This window comes from Bos indicus, chromosome 11 (assembly GCF_029378745.1).
Source record: "Bos indicus isolate NIAB-ARS_2022 breed Sahiwal x Tharparkar chromosome 11, NIAB-ARS_B.indTharparkar_mat_pri_1.0, whole genome shotgun sequence".
Classification (NCBI taxonomy): Eukaryota; Metazoa; Chordata; class Mammalia; order Artiodactyla; family Bovidae; genus Bos; species Bos indicus.
In genome coordinates this window covers 100971301-100992154 of record NC_091770.1, presented here as the reverse complement: position 1 = coordinate 100992154, position 20854 = coordinate 100971301, and the positions used below count along the sequence as shown (strand labels likewise).

Sequence of the window (20854 nt, the reverse complement as noted above, 5' to 3'; positions counted from 1 at the left end):
AAATGTCCAGGTTAGCAAATCTAGAGACAGAAAGCTGATGAGTGGTTACTAGGGGCTGGGGATGGTGAAGAGGAATGGACAGTGATGTTTCTGGGGGGGTGGTGACGAAAGTGTTCTAAAACTGACTGTGGAGATGGTATAATAACATGATTCTGTGAATATACTGAACACCATTGAACTGTTCAGTTTAAACAGGTGACTTGCATGGCTTACATCTCAATACAGCAGCTCCACCCGCATCCCACCCCCACGTCTCTGGGCTCAGAGATGCTGTGAGCATCTTGCACAGCTCTCCCCAACCATACAGCCCTGTACTCAATGGTTCCAACTTCTCAGGGTGGGGACACCTCAACTGGGCTGGCCCCAACCCTGGAAGCCCTCAGGAGAAGGGCTGGTCTCCCTTCATGGTTCTGTGAACAGGACCTCACCAAGCTCCCGGTGGCCTGGGGCTCACCTCCTGGCAAGGGCATGTGCCTCTGTGGCCAGCTTGCTCCAGTTGGTGGGTTGGCCGAGCCCTTCCTGAGGAATCACCTTTAGAGAAAAGAAGGAAGTCAGAGGGAGCTGATGGCCCATCCCTGAAGGTTCAGGGCTGTATCTGGCTCAGTTATTGGGAGAACTGGGCCATGCCACTTAATGTATAAATGCTCAGAGCCAGCTGCAAAGTCAGCATCCAGGGGGCGGAGCCCTAGAGCTTGGAAACAACAGTAACGACGCCTGCCACTGGCTGGGCATTCACTGTCTACTTGGAATATGCCTTGTGCTTTGCAAACATCATCTCACTGAATGGGCAGAGGAGCCACTGTGTGACCCACTATTCTGCAGATGAGAAAACTGAGCCTCCCAAAGCGGGGACATGCCCCAGGCTCAGTCAGGCGGAGGGATCAGGGAGGGAGTCCCCTAGGGTACCAGAGATGCGAGGATGGTGGCCGCATGCAGAATCTCTTCTTCCGAGGACTCCAGTGCTGCCTCTAGGTCCGCCAGCTGGATGCAGGTCTTCTCCACTCCAGCCTGGGCACAGCGGGCACTCCTGCCCAGCGCCTGCAGCTGCTCCCGGGCAGCCTTCACAGCACCCTCAAGTCCTGTCACCTGCTCCAAGAAGGCTTCCTGGGCCCCTGCAGAAAGCCCCCAGCCCAGGGGTCACAGAGCAGTCGAGATTTCACAGTAAAGCCCACAGCCTCAAGGTGCCCCAACTGTGGCCTCTACTCCTGGGCACAGCTTGACTCCCCCACCAGGCCTGAGCATTGGCTCTAAAGGAAGAGCCTCCCCCATTTTACAGCTGCAAAAGCTGAGGCCCAGAGATGGCAGATCATGACCCAAGGTCCCCCACGCAGGAAGTCAGCCACAGACAAAGGACTAGAAGGAAGCCAGGCCTTCTGGAGCCACTGCGAGTACTTCCTGAACCTGAGAGAGCAGTAAACCCTCCCCACCAAGTCAGCTCTGTAATCCACAGCATGGCTCAGAGCAGACATTGAATGCACAGCATCTGATAGCTCCCTATTTTGTGAGTCTTGCAAACCAGTGCTCAGCTCACCCATGGCTGGTACAGGAGTACAGGTGCTTGTGAACATAAAACTTGACAAAATAACCAACTGGCTTTTGATGCCCCCATCAGTGTCCCAGGGCCAAATTTCACCTCGACTTAATGACAGTCTTGTTTCTTATTTGCCATTCACTTTCTGTGCTGGTGCCTCAGATGGTAAAGTGTTTGCCTACAATGCGGGAGACCCGGGTTCAATCCCTGGATCGGGAAGATCCCCTGGAGAAGGAAATAGCAACCCACTCCAGTACTCTTGCCTGGAAAATCCCATGGACCGAGGAGCCTGGTAGGCTGCAGTCCATGGGGTCACAAAGAGTCGGACATGACTAAGCGACTTCACTTTCACTTTTCTATGCTGGGGATACAGCAGTGAGCAAAGTGGCCAACAGTTAAGCAGCAGGAACTTTACCTGTTCAGCACCTGGGACAGCTCCTCGATGTTCATTCGTTGAGTGACTGATTCAGTGAGTGAACCCAACCCCTGCCCTCACTGAGCTTACGGGTATAGGCTAGGTGGTGCAGGGGACATGGGGACTGAGGCTGTAGTCAGAGGCTGATCTTAACAAAGCTAAAAAGTACAACAGGGCAAGGGATACTGAAAGAGAGGTCCGTGGGGTGACAGGACTGCACGGCAGGAGGGGCTCACCCAGCTGGGGAGGTCAGACATGCTCTACCAGCAAGCGAGTTCTAGGGGTGAGCCCAGAGCCCTTGAAGCATCCTGAGGCCACACTGAGGGGCTCCACGGTGGGCATCTGACCGGTCAGCCCCCTCCCCTGGCCTCCCAGTCTCCCACTCTGCTGTCCCGCTGTACCTTGCAGCAGGTGGGGGCCCTGGTAGACATCCCCCCGTGGGGCCTCTCCCTGTAGAATCTCCAGTGGTCCCCAGGGCCTGCCGCAGTCAGACCCTTGCAGCCATCCTTCCATCAGGGTCAGCCTGGCCTTCAGCTTGGCAGCCTGGAGGGGTCAGGGAGGGAAGGGTGTGTGAGGCTGGTGGCCTGAAGTCCTGCTTGGACAGCTCTGTTGGTTTCTTCCTGGACTGCCGTCCCCACAAGTGTTGCCTTCTGGCATTCAGCCAATCACACCTCTGCCCTGCTGATGGGGGGTGGGAAGGGAAGCCTCAGGAGGATTTCTGTCTGTCCTGCCATGTCCCCAGGACTTGGCATGGAGCAGACACGCGATCCTTGCAGACGGAATGACAGCACTCTGCTCCATCTCCTAGCCCCGTTCTTTCAATCATATGAACAATAAATGCATTTCAGGAGCACTTGCTAGGAGCCAGGTGTGAGTGACCACCAGCCACGCGCCAGCTCACGTTCACCTTGCAACCACCCTAAGGGGTGGGGGATACAGGTCCCAAGCTCTCTCCTTGATTCTGAAGTCCAAAATGCTCTGAAAATCCTCAAAGATTTCCATTCTGCATAGGATGGCAAAATCAGGTTTAAAAAAAAATCCCTGAATTCACTTAGAACAAGGCTACCTATGATCTTTATTTCCCTTCATGGTGTAAATGTTCTGAACAAGGCTACCTGTGATCTTTATCTACCCTCTTGGTGTGAACATTCACCTGTGTTCCTGCAGATGTATCAACGGGCTTGATTAGGGCAGCTGGCCCAGGCACTGCTGGGAGTGGTACCCAATATCCATCACACACCATCCTATCTTTCTACAGCACCATCATTCCAAAAGCTGGCCTCACTGATTTCAGGAAAGGGGTCGCAGGTCTGAAGCATCTCCATTTTGGAGTAGGAGAGACCCACTGAAGCTTACCAAGGCTGTCACCTGCCTGGGCACGTGATAACTAACAGGGCTGGGGGTCATGCTCCTGGGGTCCAGAGGTCATGCTCCTGACCCCTGCTCCACGTCACCTCCCTGCTTGAGGTTCTACTTGTGTTCCCAGCATGAGCATCACCCTCCCTCTGACCCTCCCCACGAAGGGCCACCTGTGTCCTCATCCCACCAAATGTGAGTAAGTGTGAGACCTCAGCCTGGTAGTGGGGAAGGACATAAGGCCAGGCCCATTTTTCTCTTGTCCACTCAGGAACCGGGAAAGGGCAGAGGGGAGAGCTGAGCCAGATGGCTGGGTGGGCACAAGAAGGAGGTGGCCGGTAGTCCCAGAAAGACCAAGGGCTCAGGATAAGTGGGCACTTCCTGGCGCCCAGCACAGAGCAGGCGTTCGCTGGGGGCATGAAATGAACAGAAGGTACAGCCGGCCTGTGCAGGGCCTAGATGGGGAGGGCTCACCTCCTCCTTCACCAGGGCGTAGCAGGATGGGCACTCCTGGCACTGCCTGCCGCTGGCCGTGAGGAAGAAGTTGTCCTGGCAACGGTCACACTTGTAGCCCACGAAGCCAGGCCTGCACACACACGTGCTGTTCTCGTGGCACTGGGGCGAGGTGGCACCCAGTGGGGAGCACCTGCAGTCTGGGGGAGGGGTGTGCAGATGGCACTGGGAGCCCTGATGGCCACCCCACACCAGAACCCCCAGGTGCCCTGCAACTCTGGCCACCCAGATGCTCCTGATCCCCGTGGGCAGCTCAAGTACCTTCCTGGGTCCTTCCCAGGAGACTGATTCAGAAGGTTGGAGACAATGATCAAGAACCTGAGTTATTTCAGTGTCCCCGGGATCTGAGGACCAGGCAGGTTTAGGACAGCCATGCAGTCCACGTATAAGTGAGACGCAGAGAGGTGATCTGATGGCCCCAGGCACTCAGGAGGTCAGTAGTAGCATCTAGGATTAGATTCTGCGCCCCTCCTCTGCTCTGTTCATTCACTCCACGTTCCCACGTCTACTCCAAGAAGACCTGCCCCTTATCCGATCTGTCTCCTTCCTGCTGCTCAGCCATCCCCCCACTGATCCTCTTTCCTAGAAGCCTCCGTCTCTGGGCAGCCCAGGAAGGACCCGGCTTCCTTACCACGGCAGCCCTTGACAGAAAAGCCGAAGAAACCCAGCTGGCATCGGTCACAGGTCTGGCCCTCGACGCCTGGACGGCAGGGGCATTGCCCGGTCTTGGGGTGGCACTGGTCCTCCCGGGAGCCCCACGGGTGGCACTTGCAGCTACAATAAGGGAAGGGAAGGAACCCTGGTCTGGGACAAGCTCTAGGCCGTTCCCAGCCCCGCCTCTGTCATCTTAGGCTGGCATGGGGCCTCGGGACCATGCCCTCTGTGGACGAGGTCCCTTCTCTGTGCAGGAACGTGTCCAACAGCCTCCTCCAAGCTGTAGCCCAGGAAGCACAGTCTCACAAAATTCTCCCCCTCCACCTCCCCGAAAAGGGTATGGGGACATATTCATATATACATCTTGGACTATACCTTTCAGTTGGAAAATCACAAGGCAATTAGCATATTGAAAGCATGAGACAGACAGTCTGGTCAGAAAGAAACCGATTTGTTTCACGGGGCATGTCCCTGGAGCCCTCCGCTGCTCTCTAAATATGCTATCTAAGCTGCTGCTGTGGCCACAAAGGTCACAGAGTGACCGAGTTACTGAGCAAGGAAGCAGAGCCCGAACCAGCTCCCGCCCGCCTGGACGTCCCTCAGGGCTGCTCTTGGCCTGAGTCCTGGGTTGGCAGGGCGGTGAATCTGACCCCCAAGGGATCGTCCCCTTGTCCCCCATCAGTTCACGGCACCTGGCAGTGGGCCTGGAGGCTCCCTGGTGGATTCTTCCATCCTGGGGGGACCCCCAGGGGAAGGGCACCCCAGCTGCACCCCACTCACCGCCGGCAGCCCCTCCCGGGCTGGAGGTCATAGAAGCCTGGGCTGCAGTGGCCACAGTCCCGTCTGGTCACATGGGGCAGGCAGGAACACTGGCCGGTCACTGGGTCGCAGGGTCTCTGCTCACTGACTGAGCCCTCCGGGTTGCAGCTGCAGGCTGGAGGATGGGAGTAGGGGAAGGAAAGGGTGTCAGGGCACCCTGCAGATCATCTGTTCCACCTCGAGGGGGTTCCAGAGAGGCAGAGAAGGTGGGGAGCCCAGGGAGATGACTCCCATTCAGCTCAGACTCCTGCTGCTGCTGCTGCTGCTGCTGCTGCTAAGTCGCTTCAGTCATGCCCGACTCTGTGCGACCCCATAGACGGCAGCCCACCAGGCTCCCCTGTCCCTGGGATTCTCCAGGCAAGAACGATGGAGTGGGTTGCCATTTCTGAAAAAAGGCTCCAGGGCTCGGTGCTAGTCTCAGCCCATTTTCTATGTCCTTGGAGAGACAGGTCAGATGGCCATGGTGGCGGGTGGCCCTTCTGAGCCCCCTACAAGGCTGCAGAGAAGGCCAGAAACTCGGTTGTGGGGGTCAGGGGCCGACCCGGCTCCCATTGTTTTGAGTCACTTGAGTCTGCTCTCCTGGGCCCCCCTAAAACAAGAGGCCGACAGGGGCTGCATGGAGCAGGGGCCCAAATGCTGAGCTTCTCCCTGGGCCACTCCTGGAAGCCTCCCACAAGCTGGTGCACGCCTCGAAGGCCCAGAGGGCTGAGCATCTTGGAAGCCCAGGGGCGGGACAAAATGATGAGGGCCACAGGCCATCTGGGACAGTCTCAGGTGCCAACATCAGAGCATGAGATCAGTGCTAAACCATCCGGGCAGGAAAAAAAAAAACAAAAAAGTCACAGGGTCAGAGTTGATCAGATCCCGAAGCTGAAAGAACCTTGGAGAAGAAAACAAACCCTTATACTTTCTTGGCAAGGCAACAGAGAAGGTGAGTAACCTGCCTAAGGCTGCACAGGAGCCTTGCAGAACAGCCGGCTGGACCTGGTGGAGAAGGAGCCCGCCCCGCCCTGCCCCGCGGGCCTGGGAGGCTGGTACTCACGTGCGCATTTGTCTGCGGGCCGAGGGGCCAGGGCGCTCCCGTAGAAGCCCTCCCGACAGTGTCCGCAGTGGGCACCTGTCGTGTTGTGCAGGCATCGCAGGCAGCGACCAGACAGGGGGTCACAGTTGCCCACAGCATTGGGGTCCACGTTTCCACTGCACTGACATGGCTGGCAGGGCTGGGGGCGCCCAGAGAGCCCCAGTGGGTCCCCGAAAAAGCCATCATCACAGATCTCACAGCGCCGCCCTGGGAAAGAAGAAGGCTTGTGTGGAGGAGCAGAAACGAGGGGCCTGGCCTGCTGGGTCCATGAGGGGTGAGGGTGGGTGGGAACCCAAGAGAGCTCCTGCAAGGCTCCTGGTGGAGGGGAGCACGGGCTCTGGGGTCAGGCTGACCTGGGGCCAGGGCCCAGCCGGGTCACCAGCTGGCCCTGTGGTCTTAAGCGAGCCGCTGGGCCTTGCTGAACTTGGACTCCGAGTCTGCAGAGCAGGGACAATAAAGGCAGCAACCTCAAAGGACCCTTGAGAAGGTTTGGCGAGCAAAGCACTAAGCCCAGATACTGGCACATGGTTCATGATCAGCAGCAGTGGCTGGTATTACCCATTCACCATCATCACCCTCCTAGCCATCTGGTCCTCATTCACCATTCTCTTCATCAGCGCCTTGACCATCCTCTTCCTCACATAATCATTATCGTCATCACGACCTTCATCTGCAGAGGTGAGTGGCAGCCGGATGATGCGGGGTCTGGTCGATTTCTCGCCCGTGGCTGATTTAGCATTATTTGTTTCCAGTCGCGCTGGGTCCTCGCGGCTGCCCGCGGGCTCTCTCTAGTTGCGGAGAGTGGGACCTACTCTCTTATCGCAGAGTGAGGGCTTCTCGTGGCTGTGGCTTCTCTGGCTGCAGAGCAGGGCTCTAAGGTGCGTGGGCTTCAGTAGTTGTGGCCCATGGGCTCTAGAGTACAGGCTCAATAGTCGGGGCACCCGGACTTAGCTGCTGCACACCATGTAGGAGCTTCTTAAACTCGTGTCTCCTGTGTTGGCGGATGAATTCTTTACCACTGAGCCGCCAAGGAAGCTCTGTGGACGTCACCTCACGTCATCATTTTCACCCATCATTCTCATCGCTACGGTCATCATCTTGACCCTTATCTTCCTCATGGCCTTGGGCATCACTCTCCATCCTCACTCAGCATCTTCGTTATCGTCACCTTTACCACCATCTCCACCTTCATCATTAGCATCAACTCGATGGTCTTCATCATCGTCACCCTTATCTTGCTCATCCCTCTCTTTGTCGTCATCTTCCTTGCCTCCATCTTCAACATCACTGCCACCCTCCTTGTCACCATCCCCTCCCCCATCTCTCTCCCTCAGCCGGGGTTGCTTTTTCCTTGTGGTTTCCGGCCCCTTTGCCTGTTCTGCTTCTCATGGCTTCTGAACTCCCTCTGGACTGTCTATTTCCTACTCCTGCCCTGCTTCCTGGGTTTGATCTGGTGCTGTGGCTTCATCTTCCAGCCCTAGGGTTACTGTGAGTCTCAGAAAAGACAGTGTGTGAGGAGGCTTCTGGAGGGTCATGGCCTGGGAAGTCCACCCGGAACACAGATGAGGCATCAAGGGCCATCCCTGTTCCATGGGCTTCATGCAGTGTCAGCCTGTTCTTGGTAAACATGCCTACCTCTCTGTGCATATCCACATGAAACAGACGATGGGGGACCTGGGGGCGGTAGGATGGTGGGCATCTTAAATGATCTTCGTGCCTGTAGGCACTCACGTTCCTTTACACTTTTCCCAACAATTTACTCATTGGTTACAATGAGTATTACTTAAATTATAATCTAAAAAGTAGCTACAGTCATTGTGAAAAACAGCTGTGGACTCCCGACATCCTCAAAGTTTGTCACTAAGGTGGAAATCAAGTTAATGCAATGAAAGGCAGGCAACCTTGAACATGGAGAAGGGGATGACTAAGGAGGAGAAGACAAAAGAGAGAAAAGGAAGGAAAAGAAAAATCTGAATGGAGTTCAGAAGGTAGAGGGTAGACTGGCTTTGAGACTCTGAAACAGAGATGGAGTGAGATGGCCAAGGGGCAGATTGAAGCCAGTGATGAAGAATGTGGTCCCTGCAGTTAACCTGCCGTCCACCCCGGACTGGGTGAGGATAGTTCCCCAGCAGGAGGCAGCTGTGAGGGGTCAGGGTGGTAGGCAAGCGAGGCAGGCAAGGATCAGGACTTGACCACGGTCAGTCCCGGATCAGACTGTGTGGGTGAGTCCCCTGTGTGCTGAGCTCTGGCGGGACCTGAACAATGCTGGCGTGATAAAGATGTGAGCTGGCACAAAGCCCTAATGTCCACCCTCACATTCTTCCCAGGGCTCCTCCTGCGCACAGCAGTGTCCTCCTCCTTGGAAGTCCTCCCTTGGGTAACTTCTCTGTCTGCCCTCTCTCACTGAGTGGAGTCCCCTTGAGTTTTAGACTGGGGGAAGCCACAGGTGGGGAGCCAGGGAATGTGGGGAAGGTTATGGAAACACAGGGGCAGCATGATGGTGAGGGGCAGGGTCCTGAGGTGGGACCTCACTCCTGCAGTTCCTGGGGATCCCTGCTCTGGAGCACCTCCCCAACCTGCTAGCTGTCAGGGAGCTGCTTTCAGGGTTTTTTTGGCCACACTACATGGCATGCAGAACCTCCTTGACCAGGGAACGAACCTGCAACCCCTGCATTGGAAGCATGCAGTATTAACCACCGGACCGCCAGGGCAGTCCCAAGGGAGCTGCTTTCAGAGCGGTCCCAAATGTAGAACCAGGTATCTGAGATCACGGGAATGTTACGCCAAGTGAAACAAACCGGACACAGAGGGCAAATATCGTCTGAGTCCACCTACCTGAGGTGCCTGGGATATTCACATTCAGAGAGATGGAAACTGGAACGGTGGGTGCCAGAGGAGGGGGCGGGGGAGACTACGAGATAATCATTTAATGGGTTTGCAATTTCTATTTAGGATGATAAAAAACTCTGGGGGTGGATAGCGGTGATGGTTACACAGCACTGTGAGTGTACTTAAGGCCCTGAACTGTACACTTAACAATGGTCAAAACGGCAAGTTATGCGTATTTTGCTAAAATTTGAAAAATCAGTAACGGCAAATATAAAAAAAAAACATTGAATTGCACACTGTAAATGGGTGAGTCAGGGGGTATATTAATAATATCTCAATAAAGCTCTTGTGTACTTTTTTTTTTTAAAACGATCAGATGTCTAGGATGACTCTGCTTCCTGGAGCAGGAATGGGGAACAGGGAGAGGACTGGGGATGGGGGGTTTTGCATCACACATGACCTGGAGACATTTTAAAATTATTTATTTATTTGTTTCTACATTTGGTTTTTTGGCCACACCACACGGCTTGTGGGATCTTAGTTCCCCGACCAGGGATCGATCCCAGGCCCACGGCACTGAAAGCTCTGAGTCCTAACCACTGGACTGCCTGGGAATTCCCATGTTCCCAGGAACATGACAGGAATACAGATTCCAGAGCTCCGTCTTAAGCTACTAACCCAGGCTCTGTGGGTTGGGGCAGGGCTGGACACAACGATTTCCAAACTCCCACCTGGATGTGCTCAGTGGTCCAAGTTCTGCCAGGAACCCACAGCAGCCCACGGCCCTGGCTATCAGACTATGAGACTCAGGATTCCAAAGGTCAGGCCTGACACCCCTAAGTGAGGCCCTCCCTCATCTGTGGACCCAGGACTCACTCCTGGAGCTTTGGCAGAGGCAGGGTCCCCAGGCACTCACCTCTCTGGCTCGGCGGGCAGTGGGTACACACCACTTCTCCGCTCTCTGGGATGGTCGTGCAGGCCGATTGTCCGGGGCACGGGCAGGGCTGGCAGTCATCGGCCTGGCCTGTGAAGGGGTTGCCGTAGAAACCTGGCAAGCAGCGCTCACAGGACGGGCCCTCGGTGTGGTGGCCACACAGGCAGACCCCTGAGGGGCGAGACAAGCACCTGGTCACCACGCCTGAACCCAGACCCCGCACAAGATGGTGGGCGGGCTCCTGCGTGGGGGCCACCGAGCACGTCCTGGGGTGGGAACTGAGGTGTGGCCTCTTCCACGGTGCAGGCAGCACGGCCCAGGGATGAAGCATCCACCTGCGTTCACGTCCACCACTTACTGACCATGTGAAGCTGGGTACCCCTGGGCCTCAACCTCCTCACCTGCAAAATGGGCACACATGACTCTGATCTCAATGGGTTTTCATCACGATTCAGTGCAGCCATACACAGCCTCTGACACACAATTATTACTGTCATCATTATCATTTGATAACCCGAAACCCATAACTGAACCAGCTGACGATACCGCCAGCGTTTGCTTCTAGTATTCTTTTTCCCCCTCCTCAGTGGCTTCTTTGTTTTCTTCTGTAAATTGAAGCCTCCAAGCCCTCTTAAGCTCAGGGACAGTGACACGGACCCAGGATTCCAGCGTTAATGTGAGGAAACCCATTTAGGGGGTCTGTGGGTTTCTAGAGGCTTTCTTGGCCTCACAGAATGGAACTCCCCTCCCTGCCCACTGGTTTCTATTTATTTATGTACAACGGATCTTCAGTTCCCCGACTAGGGATGAAACCTGGGCTCCCTGCAGTGGAGGCGTGGAGTCTTAACCACCGGACCACCAGGGAATTCCTGCCCACTGGTTTCTAATGAAGGGGACACTGCAACCCCCCTTCTCTAGCCCCATGGCGTCTAGAGTCTGCTCAGAGCCACTGCCAGGGACTAAGGGAGGAGCCTGGCTAAGAAGGGGTTAAGCAAGACCACCCCTTCCCAGAGGCGCCCCCCCAGCAGCACTCATCAAGGACTGGGGTGAATAGAGGAAAGAGAGAGGATCCGGGGTGGACAAGCAGAGCACGGGGGGCACCCAGGGGTGCTTTCCATGGCCTCTGTCTCTGCCCAGCACCCGCATACTCACTACTCCTCCATCTGCCCAGGAAGGGCAGCAGTGACCACTGTGCCCCCACCCTTTACAGATGAAGACCTGCCCAAAAGGAGCTGGAAGTTGTGCCAAGGCAAGGGGCTCTGAGGGACAACAAACCAGTCCCATCTCATGAGATGACCTTCCCAGAGCCCCGCATGGAAGGATCACAAGGCTCCATCTGGTTCAACTAGTGATGCCTGCCTGGGCACCAGGAGGAAGGAGCCCTTCATGCTGTGGGTGATCCCACACCCCGGCCGGCCTGCTGGTTCCCAGGCTACTGTCCTTTGACAGCCGGGAAAAGGCATTTCCCTTTGCAGAGACCCTAGAAGCTGCAGAAGAGCAGCAAGGCGCCAGCCCTCCCACCTCCCATGTGAGAGGCCAGTGTCCAGGCCCAGTCTGGCAGCTCCGGCCCAGGGCCACTGGTCTCCCCGCTGGGGTTTCCTCTGCTGCAAGTGGGGGTGACGGTCACTGGCAGTGACCTGAGAGAGGAGCAGCTCTGCCACCTACTGGCCAAGCTGCCTCCCTGCACTTTAGGTCCCACACCTGTGACAAGGGACCGGAAGGGTCCTGGCACCTCCAGGGCTTTTTGCAGGATCCAACGATACAGCTTATAAAAAGGTGCCTAGCACATGGAGGAACTTGAGGACACCGTCTTATCAGTATCAGTGATCACTCACACACACGCAGCTGGCCGCATTCAGGTCAGTGCTCTTCTCGCTGCTCTGGGAGTAGCCCAGGTGGCCTGGGGGTGGCGGAAGTGCAGGGAGACTTGCCTGTGTTGGGGTCACAGGTACCATGCTGGTTACAGGTGCAGGGAACACAGCTGGCATAGGGACCCCCCAGGGGCGTGTTCCTCTTGTATCCTGGAGCGCAGGACTCACAGAACTGGCCGGTGTATCCCTGGGGACACGAACAAGTCTCCACCCAGGAGGCTGGTGGGGACAGCCCCCGCCGGGCGGATGTGAGCCGGACCTCAGTCAGAAGCACGGGACCTGCAGAGAGAGAGAGAGAAAGGAGACAGCTCCATGCACGTGTTTCTCCACCAAACCTTCCTACTCACCTGTGTAACAGGGCACTGGCCCACGTATACAAAGGCAGTCGATGGGTCAATTGCAATTAAAAAAAAAAGGACAAAGGGCACAGGAAAAATTGGTAACTTTCAGAAGGAGAAATATGTATGGCTGGGAATTTTACAAGAAGACGCTTACTCTCACGGGTAAGATAGATACATTTACGGGACTTCCCTGGTGGTTCAGTGGCTAAGACTCTGTGCTCCTAATACAGGGGCCCTCAGGTTCGATCCCTAGTCAGGGAACTAGATCCCACATGCTGCAACTATGACCCAGATAAATAAATAAACAGCCAAATAAATAAATATGTACATGTAAACACTGATATTGTTCACAACCTTCAGCTTGGTGAGCGTTTTCCAGTGACAGTGGAGGATGGTGGCTTGGGGGACTCACACATGGGGATGTATGAAGATGAATTGGGAGCCTCTAGTAACAGGAGTAGCTCCCATCAGACCAACTTTCCCACAGAAAACTACTAGAAACTTGGGGCAAAATAGAAAAACTATCTGTTAACGCTAGAGAAAAACTAGAGCAGGCAAATAGACAAGGAGAGTAGACAGTTGGCATCAAAATATAGATAGGTACAGCCTTGCTGAAGCAAAATCTGGCAGCATGCATTAAAACAGAAAACAAACACTCTTTGGCCTCACATTTCCATTTTGAGGAATCTGACCTGAAGACATGCTTGCATGAGGATAAAAGACCTTTATATGAAGCTTCCCTGGTGGCTCAGATGGTAAAGAATCCACCTGCAATGCAGCAGATCCGGGTTCGATCCCCAGGTCAGGAAGATCCCTTGGAGGAGAAAGACAACCCACTCCAGTACTCTTGCCTGGGAGATCCTATGGACAGAGGAGCCTGGTGGGCTACAGTCCACAGGGTTGCAGAGTTGGGCACGACTGAGCGACTCACTCACACACACACACACACACACACAGGTCTTCATTGCAGTATGTGGGCTTCTTACTTGCGGGACGTGAACTCTTATTTGCAGCATGATGTGGGATCTAGTTCTCTGACCAGGGATTGAACCCAGGTCCCCTGCATTGGGAACATGAAGTCTTAGCCACTGGACCACCTGGGAAGTCCCCATATGGTTATTTTTAAATATCATTCACTTTTTTATTTATTGTGTATTACAGTTAACGTATTATATTGGTTTTTAAAAATTGTGTCTAGGTAGGTTATAATATCTGGGAATTTCCAGATAGTAAAGGGGTGCATGTTTGTGTGCTCAGCTACTCAGTCATGTCCGACTCTTTGTGACCCCATGGACTGTAGCCCTCCAGGCTCCTCTGTCCATGGGATTCTCCAGGCAAGAATACTGGAGTGGGCTGTCATTTCTTCCTCCAGGGGATCTTCCTGACCCAGGGATTGAACCTGCATCTCCTGCATTGGCAGGTGGATCCTTTATCACTGAGCCACAGATCTGTTCTAAAAATGAATACGGAGGATGCCTGGTTTAGGCACACATAGGCACGGGGTCGGGGGAGGAGGAGAGAAAGTACATTAGGAAAGAGAGAGGAACCAGGGACAGGGAGAGGACCACCAAGGCGATCACCCAGTGACCAGGATGAGAGGTGGTGAGAAGGTAGGCTTGAAGCTGTGATGACTCAGCAGGCTGGTTGAGAGGTTTTGGCTGCTGCTGCTGCTAAGTCACTTCAGTCGTGTCCGACTCTGTGCGACCCCATAAACGGCAGCCCACCAGGCTCCCCCGTCCCTGGGATTCTCCAGGCAAGAACACTGGAGTGGGTTGCCATTTCCTTCTCCAAGAGGTTTTGGAAACCAGGCTTTTTCTAGGTGCAACACCTCTAATGACCAATAGGGGGAGCCGACCCCTTGGGGAATCCTGGCCTGGCCCCTGTGGTCATCATTATCAAAGAGCCCTGCAGGGTCCAGCCTCCTGGCAGTGGTGGATTCCACCCTGGTGTGGCCACGTCAGGTTCTTGGTTTCTTTGTGTCCCTTAGAGCTGTCCATCCTCAGCCTCCTCACCTGTCCAGCCCCTGCCTCTGTCCTCAGCATCCACTCCTGCTGCCCTTACTGGTTATACGATCTTGGGCAAGTGTCTCGACCTCTCTGAGCCTCAGACCCCTTTGTGCTAAAGTGGGGACGATAATCTCTGGCTGTGAAGACTCCATAAGGCTATGATGAAAGAGCCCCCGGGGGCCTCGCTGGTTTGGGGGCTGGGCAGTGTCCTGGTCATTACTGACCGGAAGAGCTGGTGCTGTGGGGGCCGCTGGTCCAGATGCGCAGAGCAGTCAGGTTGGCGAGCACCCGCTGGAAGTGGAAGGCGGACAGTGGAGGGTCCACGTCCTCGGAGGTCTCCTGCAGCCTGGCCCGGGGAGGGGTCAAAGCAGATCCTGAGGCCAGGGGTCGTGAGAGGGGCCGGTGGTGCCAAGAACCCCTGGCAGGAGGCCCCAGACCACAGGGGAACGGGTGTGCCTGGATCTCAGGGCCCACCCTGACCACCCGATCCCATCACTCAGAACACAGCAGGACACTTACAGGAACTTCAGCCGTACCTCCCCCGCCTGCCCGGAGTCCGGGGTGCGGGGTGAGCCGGAATGCCGCAGAGTCAGGGCCAGGCCCGCCCCTTCCAGCCTCAGCTGCGTGGAGAGTGAGGAGCCGTGGGGGACCCGGAAGGTCAGTGTGAGGGGCTGCCCGTAGCTGAATCGCTGATCTCCCAGAAACTTCTCTGAAGACAAGAGACGAAGGCTTTGATAGTCTTCACTTAATTAGCTGGATTTTTAATGTCTATATTGATTTTATTGGCAATTAAACTCTCAAAAGATAAAACTACAAACTCAAAGGGACCCTGCACAGAAGATCCTGAGGGTAGCCTGCCCACATCTCCGCAGCCGGAGCTGGCTTCAGGGGCATGTGACCCTGCCAATCACGGGGGGCCCCACACCCAGTTTAATGCTCTGCTGCCGCTATCTTGACACTCATTTTTTTTGTTAAACTTATTTTATATTGGAGTATAGCCGTTAACAATGTTGTGATATTTTCAGCGGGGACAGCAAAGGGACTCAACCATACACATACATGTATCCATTCTCCCCCAAACTCCCCTCCCATCCAGGCTGCCACATAACACTGAGCAGAGCGCCGTGTGCTATACAGTAGGTCCTTGTTGGTTATCCTATCTTGACATTCTTAAGACTTTTGTCTTGAAACTTGGCTTTTGGAAGTGACGTGCCAGGGGACAACAGAGTCTGTGTGGGAGCGGGGAGATTCAGTATGCCTGGTGGTGGAGACACCGTATTTCTGGTGGTACCTGTCTGCCCGTTCATGTAGCACTCATGATGCCAGACGCCCCATGAGCTCAGAGTCCTCAGGGACCCGCGTGTGTGGGAGTTCAGTGAGGCTCCATCAAGTCCCAGGTAACACAGCTACATGCGTGACTAAGCTGGGGGGCCGATGGCCCCACAGGCCACATTTTCCACGGGAATCAGAACTTGCTTCTAGCCGAAAAAAGGCACATACACCAAGGACCAGGGGCCCTCACCTAGCCTTCTGACTCTGTTGTTTCTCTGTATTAGTCAAGCGCTTAAATATACTCCATAGGATCACAGAGTCGGACACGACAGAGCGACTTTCACTTTCACTTAAGCGGAAAATCACGACTCAGAAGGAAAGGGGACCAATGGACACCCCATCATTCCTTCCTTCAGGCCTCTGCCCTCAGAGTGGAAGGGGCCATGAGCAGAGGGGTGCGGGCCACCTTGAGAAGCTGGAAAAGGCCAGGGAAGGGACTCTCTCCCAGAAGCTCTGGGAGGAACACAGCTAGAACACACTTTGATTTCAGCCCAGCAAGTTCGTTTCACACTTCTGACCTCCAGAACACTAAGGGAACACATTTGTAGCCACTGGGTTGGTGGCACTTTGTGACAGCGGTCACAGGGCAAGTACATGGGCAGCCCTGCCCCTGCCTGTGCCGGGTACCTGGTGCTGTGAGCTCCGCCTCCTCGTCCTCTGCGTCCAGGAGGAGCCCCCCCGGGCTCCATCGTGCAGGATGTCCTGGGTCCCCCACGCTTCCGGCCCGCCAGCCCTCGGCTCCTGGACAGCAAACACACACACGCCCCCCATGAGGCCCTGGAGGGTGACTTCTGCTCCCTCCCACTTCACACCCTTCCCTGGGTCCCAAGGATGACCCCCAGAGGCATGAGTGCCGCCTGAAACAACAGGACCCAGAGAGGGAGAGACTGCTCTAGAGACAGGCCAGGTGGGGGTGGGAGCCGGCCGGGACCTTGCTCTGTGCCCAGACCTAGGCAGCTTGGAGCCCCAGCCCAGATCAGGGTGGGATCGTGGGATGGGACGGGGCCCTGAGAGAAGCTAGAAGCTTCAGGGAGTCGCCTCTGTTGGGGCAAGGTCATGGCTGACCTCTGAGCCCGTCCTGCCCCATCAACAGACTTTGAGCACATATGAGGACATGGCCCCAGAACCCCACGGTGGGCCGTCACTAATGAGACCGGGCTTGATCTGGTTTTCTGGTCTTCAGAGAACTCCCTCGCCTGTGACCTCACCGCCCCTGTCCTTCCAAGTGTGTATGCCACGAACCTCACTGCACCCAAGGAGGCTCCCTGGTTAGGAAGTGGCCAGGTGGGGGTGGGAACCCAGTCCCAGTGCGGTCCACTTCCCTCCCCCGACCCCAGCAGTTCACCAAGCAGTCAGGCACACAGCAAGTGGCCTCCAGGGGAGACTCTCCAGAAGACAGCTAGAGAATAGGATGGAGACCTGGGGCTCCCAAGGGGTGAGGAGGGAGGGAAGAAGAAAGGGAAAGAGGTCAGAAAGGGGAAGTCCGGAGCTCCTTGGTGCTAGGCTCGGTGCTAGGCTAGGTTCTGCCCCCTTGCTGGCTGTGTGACCCTGGGCAAGTTACTTAACCTCTCTGAGGCCAGGTTCTCATATGCAAAAGGGGGGCAATGAAGTACTTATGGCCCCAGTAGCAGTTCTCAAAGTTTGTCTGAACACCCTGGGAGATCCCTAAGACTCTTTCAGGGGCGTCCATGAGGTCAAACAATCTTTTTAGTAACATTAAAATGTCATTTGCATTTTTCATTCTCTTTCTCACGCTGAGAACTTTCCAGGAGCTACAAGATGTGTGATATCACAACAGACTAAATGGCAGAAGCCGTGGTAAGAATCAGCTAACTTCTATTAAGCCAGAGCTTAAAGAGGTGTGCACAAATGTAAAATGAGTAGCACCACTCTTCTCAAAGGTTTTTGTCTTTTTTTTTTTTTAACTTTTTGGCCACACCACGATGGCATATGGAATCTCAGTTTCCCAACCGCGGATCGCACCTTCAGCCTCTGCAGTGGAAGTGCAGAGTTCTACCTGCTGGACCACCAGGGATGTCCCCAAGTTTTTTGTCTTTTAAAAAGTTATTTTTCACAGGCGGAAGTTATTTTTTTGTTATAAGTTTTCTATGGTCATTTGTAAATGAATTGATGCACAGATACTTTAAAATTACTGTTCTAATGTTTAATATAGAAAACACAACCCACATAAACAAAAGGACTTTGAGATTTTCTCTGATTTTCAAGAGCATAAAGGGATCCAGAGATCCAGAAGTTTGAGAACTGCTGGCTGAGGGTGTTTGTGAGATCACATGGAATGCTGAGGCTGAATCGCCAAAGCCAGGGCCAAGTGAGAACAGATCACGATGCTCTCCTAAGATTTTTAAAACAAGTCCCGTCTGATGCTGACATCCTTGACTCTGGGCCAGGTGACCACAGGGCTGTCCCCATTCCAAGCCCCTCTCAGTCCAGCAGAGGGCGCACTGCCCCCTGCATCTGGGGCGTCCCAGAACTGGCCCTGAGGCTCTATCTCCCTGGAGATGCTGGAGGTGGGGTTGGGGGAGGAGGTTCAGTGGGGCATGGCTGGGACCCACTCAGGCTATGATGTTTGGCAGAGTTCAGAGCGCCACTGCTTTCCTGCTGTAAAGAGCCACCTGGAATTGGGGACCCTGGACCCTGGACTCAGAAAGAAGGCCGTGCACGGCCATGAAGAGCAAAACTCAGGAGCTGATGAACCTGGGGTGCCAACAGCTAAGCTATGTCACCTCTCTTTTCTGGGTCTTGGTTGCCCCATCTGTAAAATGGGAATGAGAGTATCTACCCGCCAGGGAATCCCTCAGGTTCTATGCATGTAACAAGCTCAGCAGGGTGTCAAGCATACAGCAAGTGCTCAATATATGGAGGCCAGGGGACCAAGCCTGGATCCCCAGCGCTAGGATATACCAAGGGGTCCGAGGAGGAAATGAAAATCCCCCTCAGACTCCAGAGGCTGCCATATACCCATCCCCTCCCCTGCTCCTACTAGAGACTGAGGGAGTAGGCAAGGACTGGAAGGGAGCCGGGGTGCAGGAAGGTGCTGGGGGTGCAGAAGGGCACAGAGGGGCATGGCCACTGTGTGGGCCTGTGGGAGGCGCCGGGGCTGGGGCCTGAGGCTGCCCCTCCTTTCCACCCCCCTCATCACTGGATGTCCCCAAAGCAGGCCTGCCCATCCCACCTGGGCTGGCAGCAGAGCCCTCGGAGGCGGCTGCGGGGACCACTTCTTACCCTGGCGGAAGTCGGAGAGGATGTGGTGCTCCCGGAACTGGGCAGCGGCCACACACACCTTGGAGTGGCCGTAGCAGAAGCAGCTGCTGCAGCCGGCGGGGTTGTGGGGCTGCAGGTTAAACGCACCCGGACGACATCTGCAAGGGAGGCAGGACACGCCCCCGGGGGCCTGTGAACTGGCTACGTTCAGGGAGCCCAGCTAGACCAACTGCAGCCTGGAGTCACTGGGGAATTTTCTTTAATTTCAAATTTAGAGAAGGGTTGCAAACATGACAGACACAATTCCCATGGCATCTTTACCCAGCTTTTCCTAATTGTAACGTCTGACCTTACCAGGGTGCGCTTATCAAAACCAAGAATTTAACACTGATTAATGTTATTTACTGAACATTGGAGAAGGAAATGGCAACCCACTCCAGTGTTCTTGCCTGGAGAATCTCAGGGACGGGGGAGCCTGGTGGGCTGCTGTCTATGGGGTCGCACAGAGTCGGACACGACTGAAGCGACTTAGCAGCAGCAGCAGCACACATTATTAGGATTTCTCCCCGTTTCCCACAAATGCCTGTTTTCTGCTTCAGGATCTGATCCAGGGCATGGTGGTGTATTTCACTGAATCTTTACTCTCTCATCTGTAATAGCTTGTAGGTCTTTCTTTGACACTTTTGACAGTACTGGTTAAATACTTTGCAGCATGCCTCCATTTGGGTTTATTTGAGGTTTTTCATAATCTGACTGGGGCCAAGGGTTTGGGGGGAGAAAGTGCCCTTCTTGTCACATCTTACTGGGGTAACTGCTACCCGTGTGATGTCTTGATCATGTATGATGTCACCGGTCATGTATGATATTACTGGGGATGTTAACCTTCACCGCTTGGTTAAGGCGCTGGCCACCAGGTTCCTCCACTGTAAAACTGCCATATTTTAGTTGTCAAAAGCAAGCCACTAAATCCATCCCAGACTCAAGAGGAAGGGAGTTAAGCTCCACCTCTGGGAGGGGGAAATAATCAAAGAATTGTGGGCCTATGGTGAAACCACTAGAGTGGGTAGGAAATTTCTGGGCGGGGCACAGGGTATGAGGAATCTTAGTTCCCCAACCAGGGGTCCAACCCACGCCCCGTACTGTGGAAACTCCAAGTCTTAACCACTGGATCTTCAGGGAAGTCCCAGTCATTGGTAAATTTTTTGAGGGAGATGTTTGAGGGCTATGCAAATATCTTGTTTCTCCTTCAGCATTTATTAGGGGCTCCGGCCTACAGTGACTGTTACTCTGATATTCTAACTGTGATTCTGTATTCCCCTCATTCCTTCTCCACTTCTAATTCTTCTGTGGAATTCTGCTGCAAGGAGGATTTGTCCCCGTGTATTTATTTATTCAGGCATCTATTTATGTCAGTGTGGACTCATGGATATTTATTTTATTCTTGGGTTATAATCCAATATTGTTATTATTTATTTTGTTTCAGCTTTGGGAACTCTTCCAGGTTGGCGCTTATGTCCTTTTGACACAGGCCCCCGTCCTGGTTTGGGGCTTTTGGGGGTTTGTTTTTGTCTGGTTTTGTTTTTAAGCACTTCTCTGCTTTCTACAAAATGCTTCAGGCTCATCTTGTATTTTCTCAACCCCAGCCTCAGAATCAGCCATTTTCCCAATGAGCCCTGCAGATGCCTTATACAAATGCAGATTCCTGGTTTGCACGATGTTGGGGGGGTTGCCCAGAAACCCCATTCAGACCAACCCAGGTGGAGGAATCTGATTCATGAGAATCTGCCAGTTACCTCAATGCTGGGCTGCTCCAACAAACCTGTCACCCAGTCCTCCCATTTCACAGATGGGTAAAGTGAGGCTGAGAGGCGAACCTCCTCAAGGTAGAAGCAGTGGAATAGAGTTAGTGGGATCTAGCCCTCCAACTCCACTCTGTCTCCTTAGCTTGAG

The 20854-nt window shown here is 54.4% G+C and overlaps 1 protein-coding gene across 1 annotated transcript in view; it reads right to left on the bottom strand.

Moving 5' to 3' along the window:
- LAMC3 (laminin subunit gamma 3) overlaps window positions 1-20854 on the bottom strand; it is a 67525-nt gene that overhangs the window by 15890 nt on the left and 30781 nt on the right. Inside the window, exons 8-20 of the mRNA XM_019971030.2 lie at window positions 18926-19062; window positions 16310-16423; window positions 14870-15059; window positions 14575-14696; window positions 12064-12282; window positions 10115-10303; window positions 6331-6576; window positions 5250-5403; window positions 4447-4589; window positions 3777-3955; window positions 2348-2489; window positions 907-1112; window positions 455-531 (exon numbers count right to left, since the gene is read on the bottom strand). Of these exons, the coding sequence (XP_019826589.2) occupies window positions 455-531; window positions 907-1112; window positions 2348-2489; window positions 3777-3955; window positions 4447-4589; window positions 5250-5403; window positions 6331-6576; window positions 10115-10303; window positions 12064-12282; window positions 14575-14696; window positions 14870-15059; window positions 16310-16423; window positions 18926-19062 (2118 nt within the window). The remainder of the gene's footprint in view (window positions 1-454; window positions 532-906; window positions 1113-2347; window positions 2490-3776; window positions 3956-4446; window positions 4590-5249; window positions 5404-6330; window positions 6577-10114; window positions 10304-12063; window positions 12283-14574; window positions 14697-14869; window positions 15060-16309; window positions 16424-18925; window positions 19063-20854) is intronic.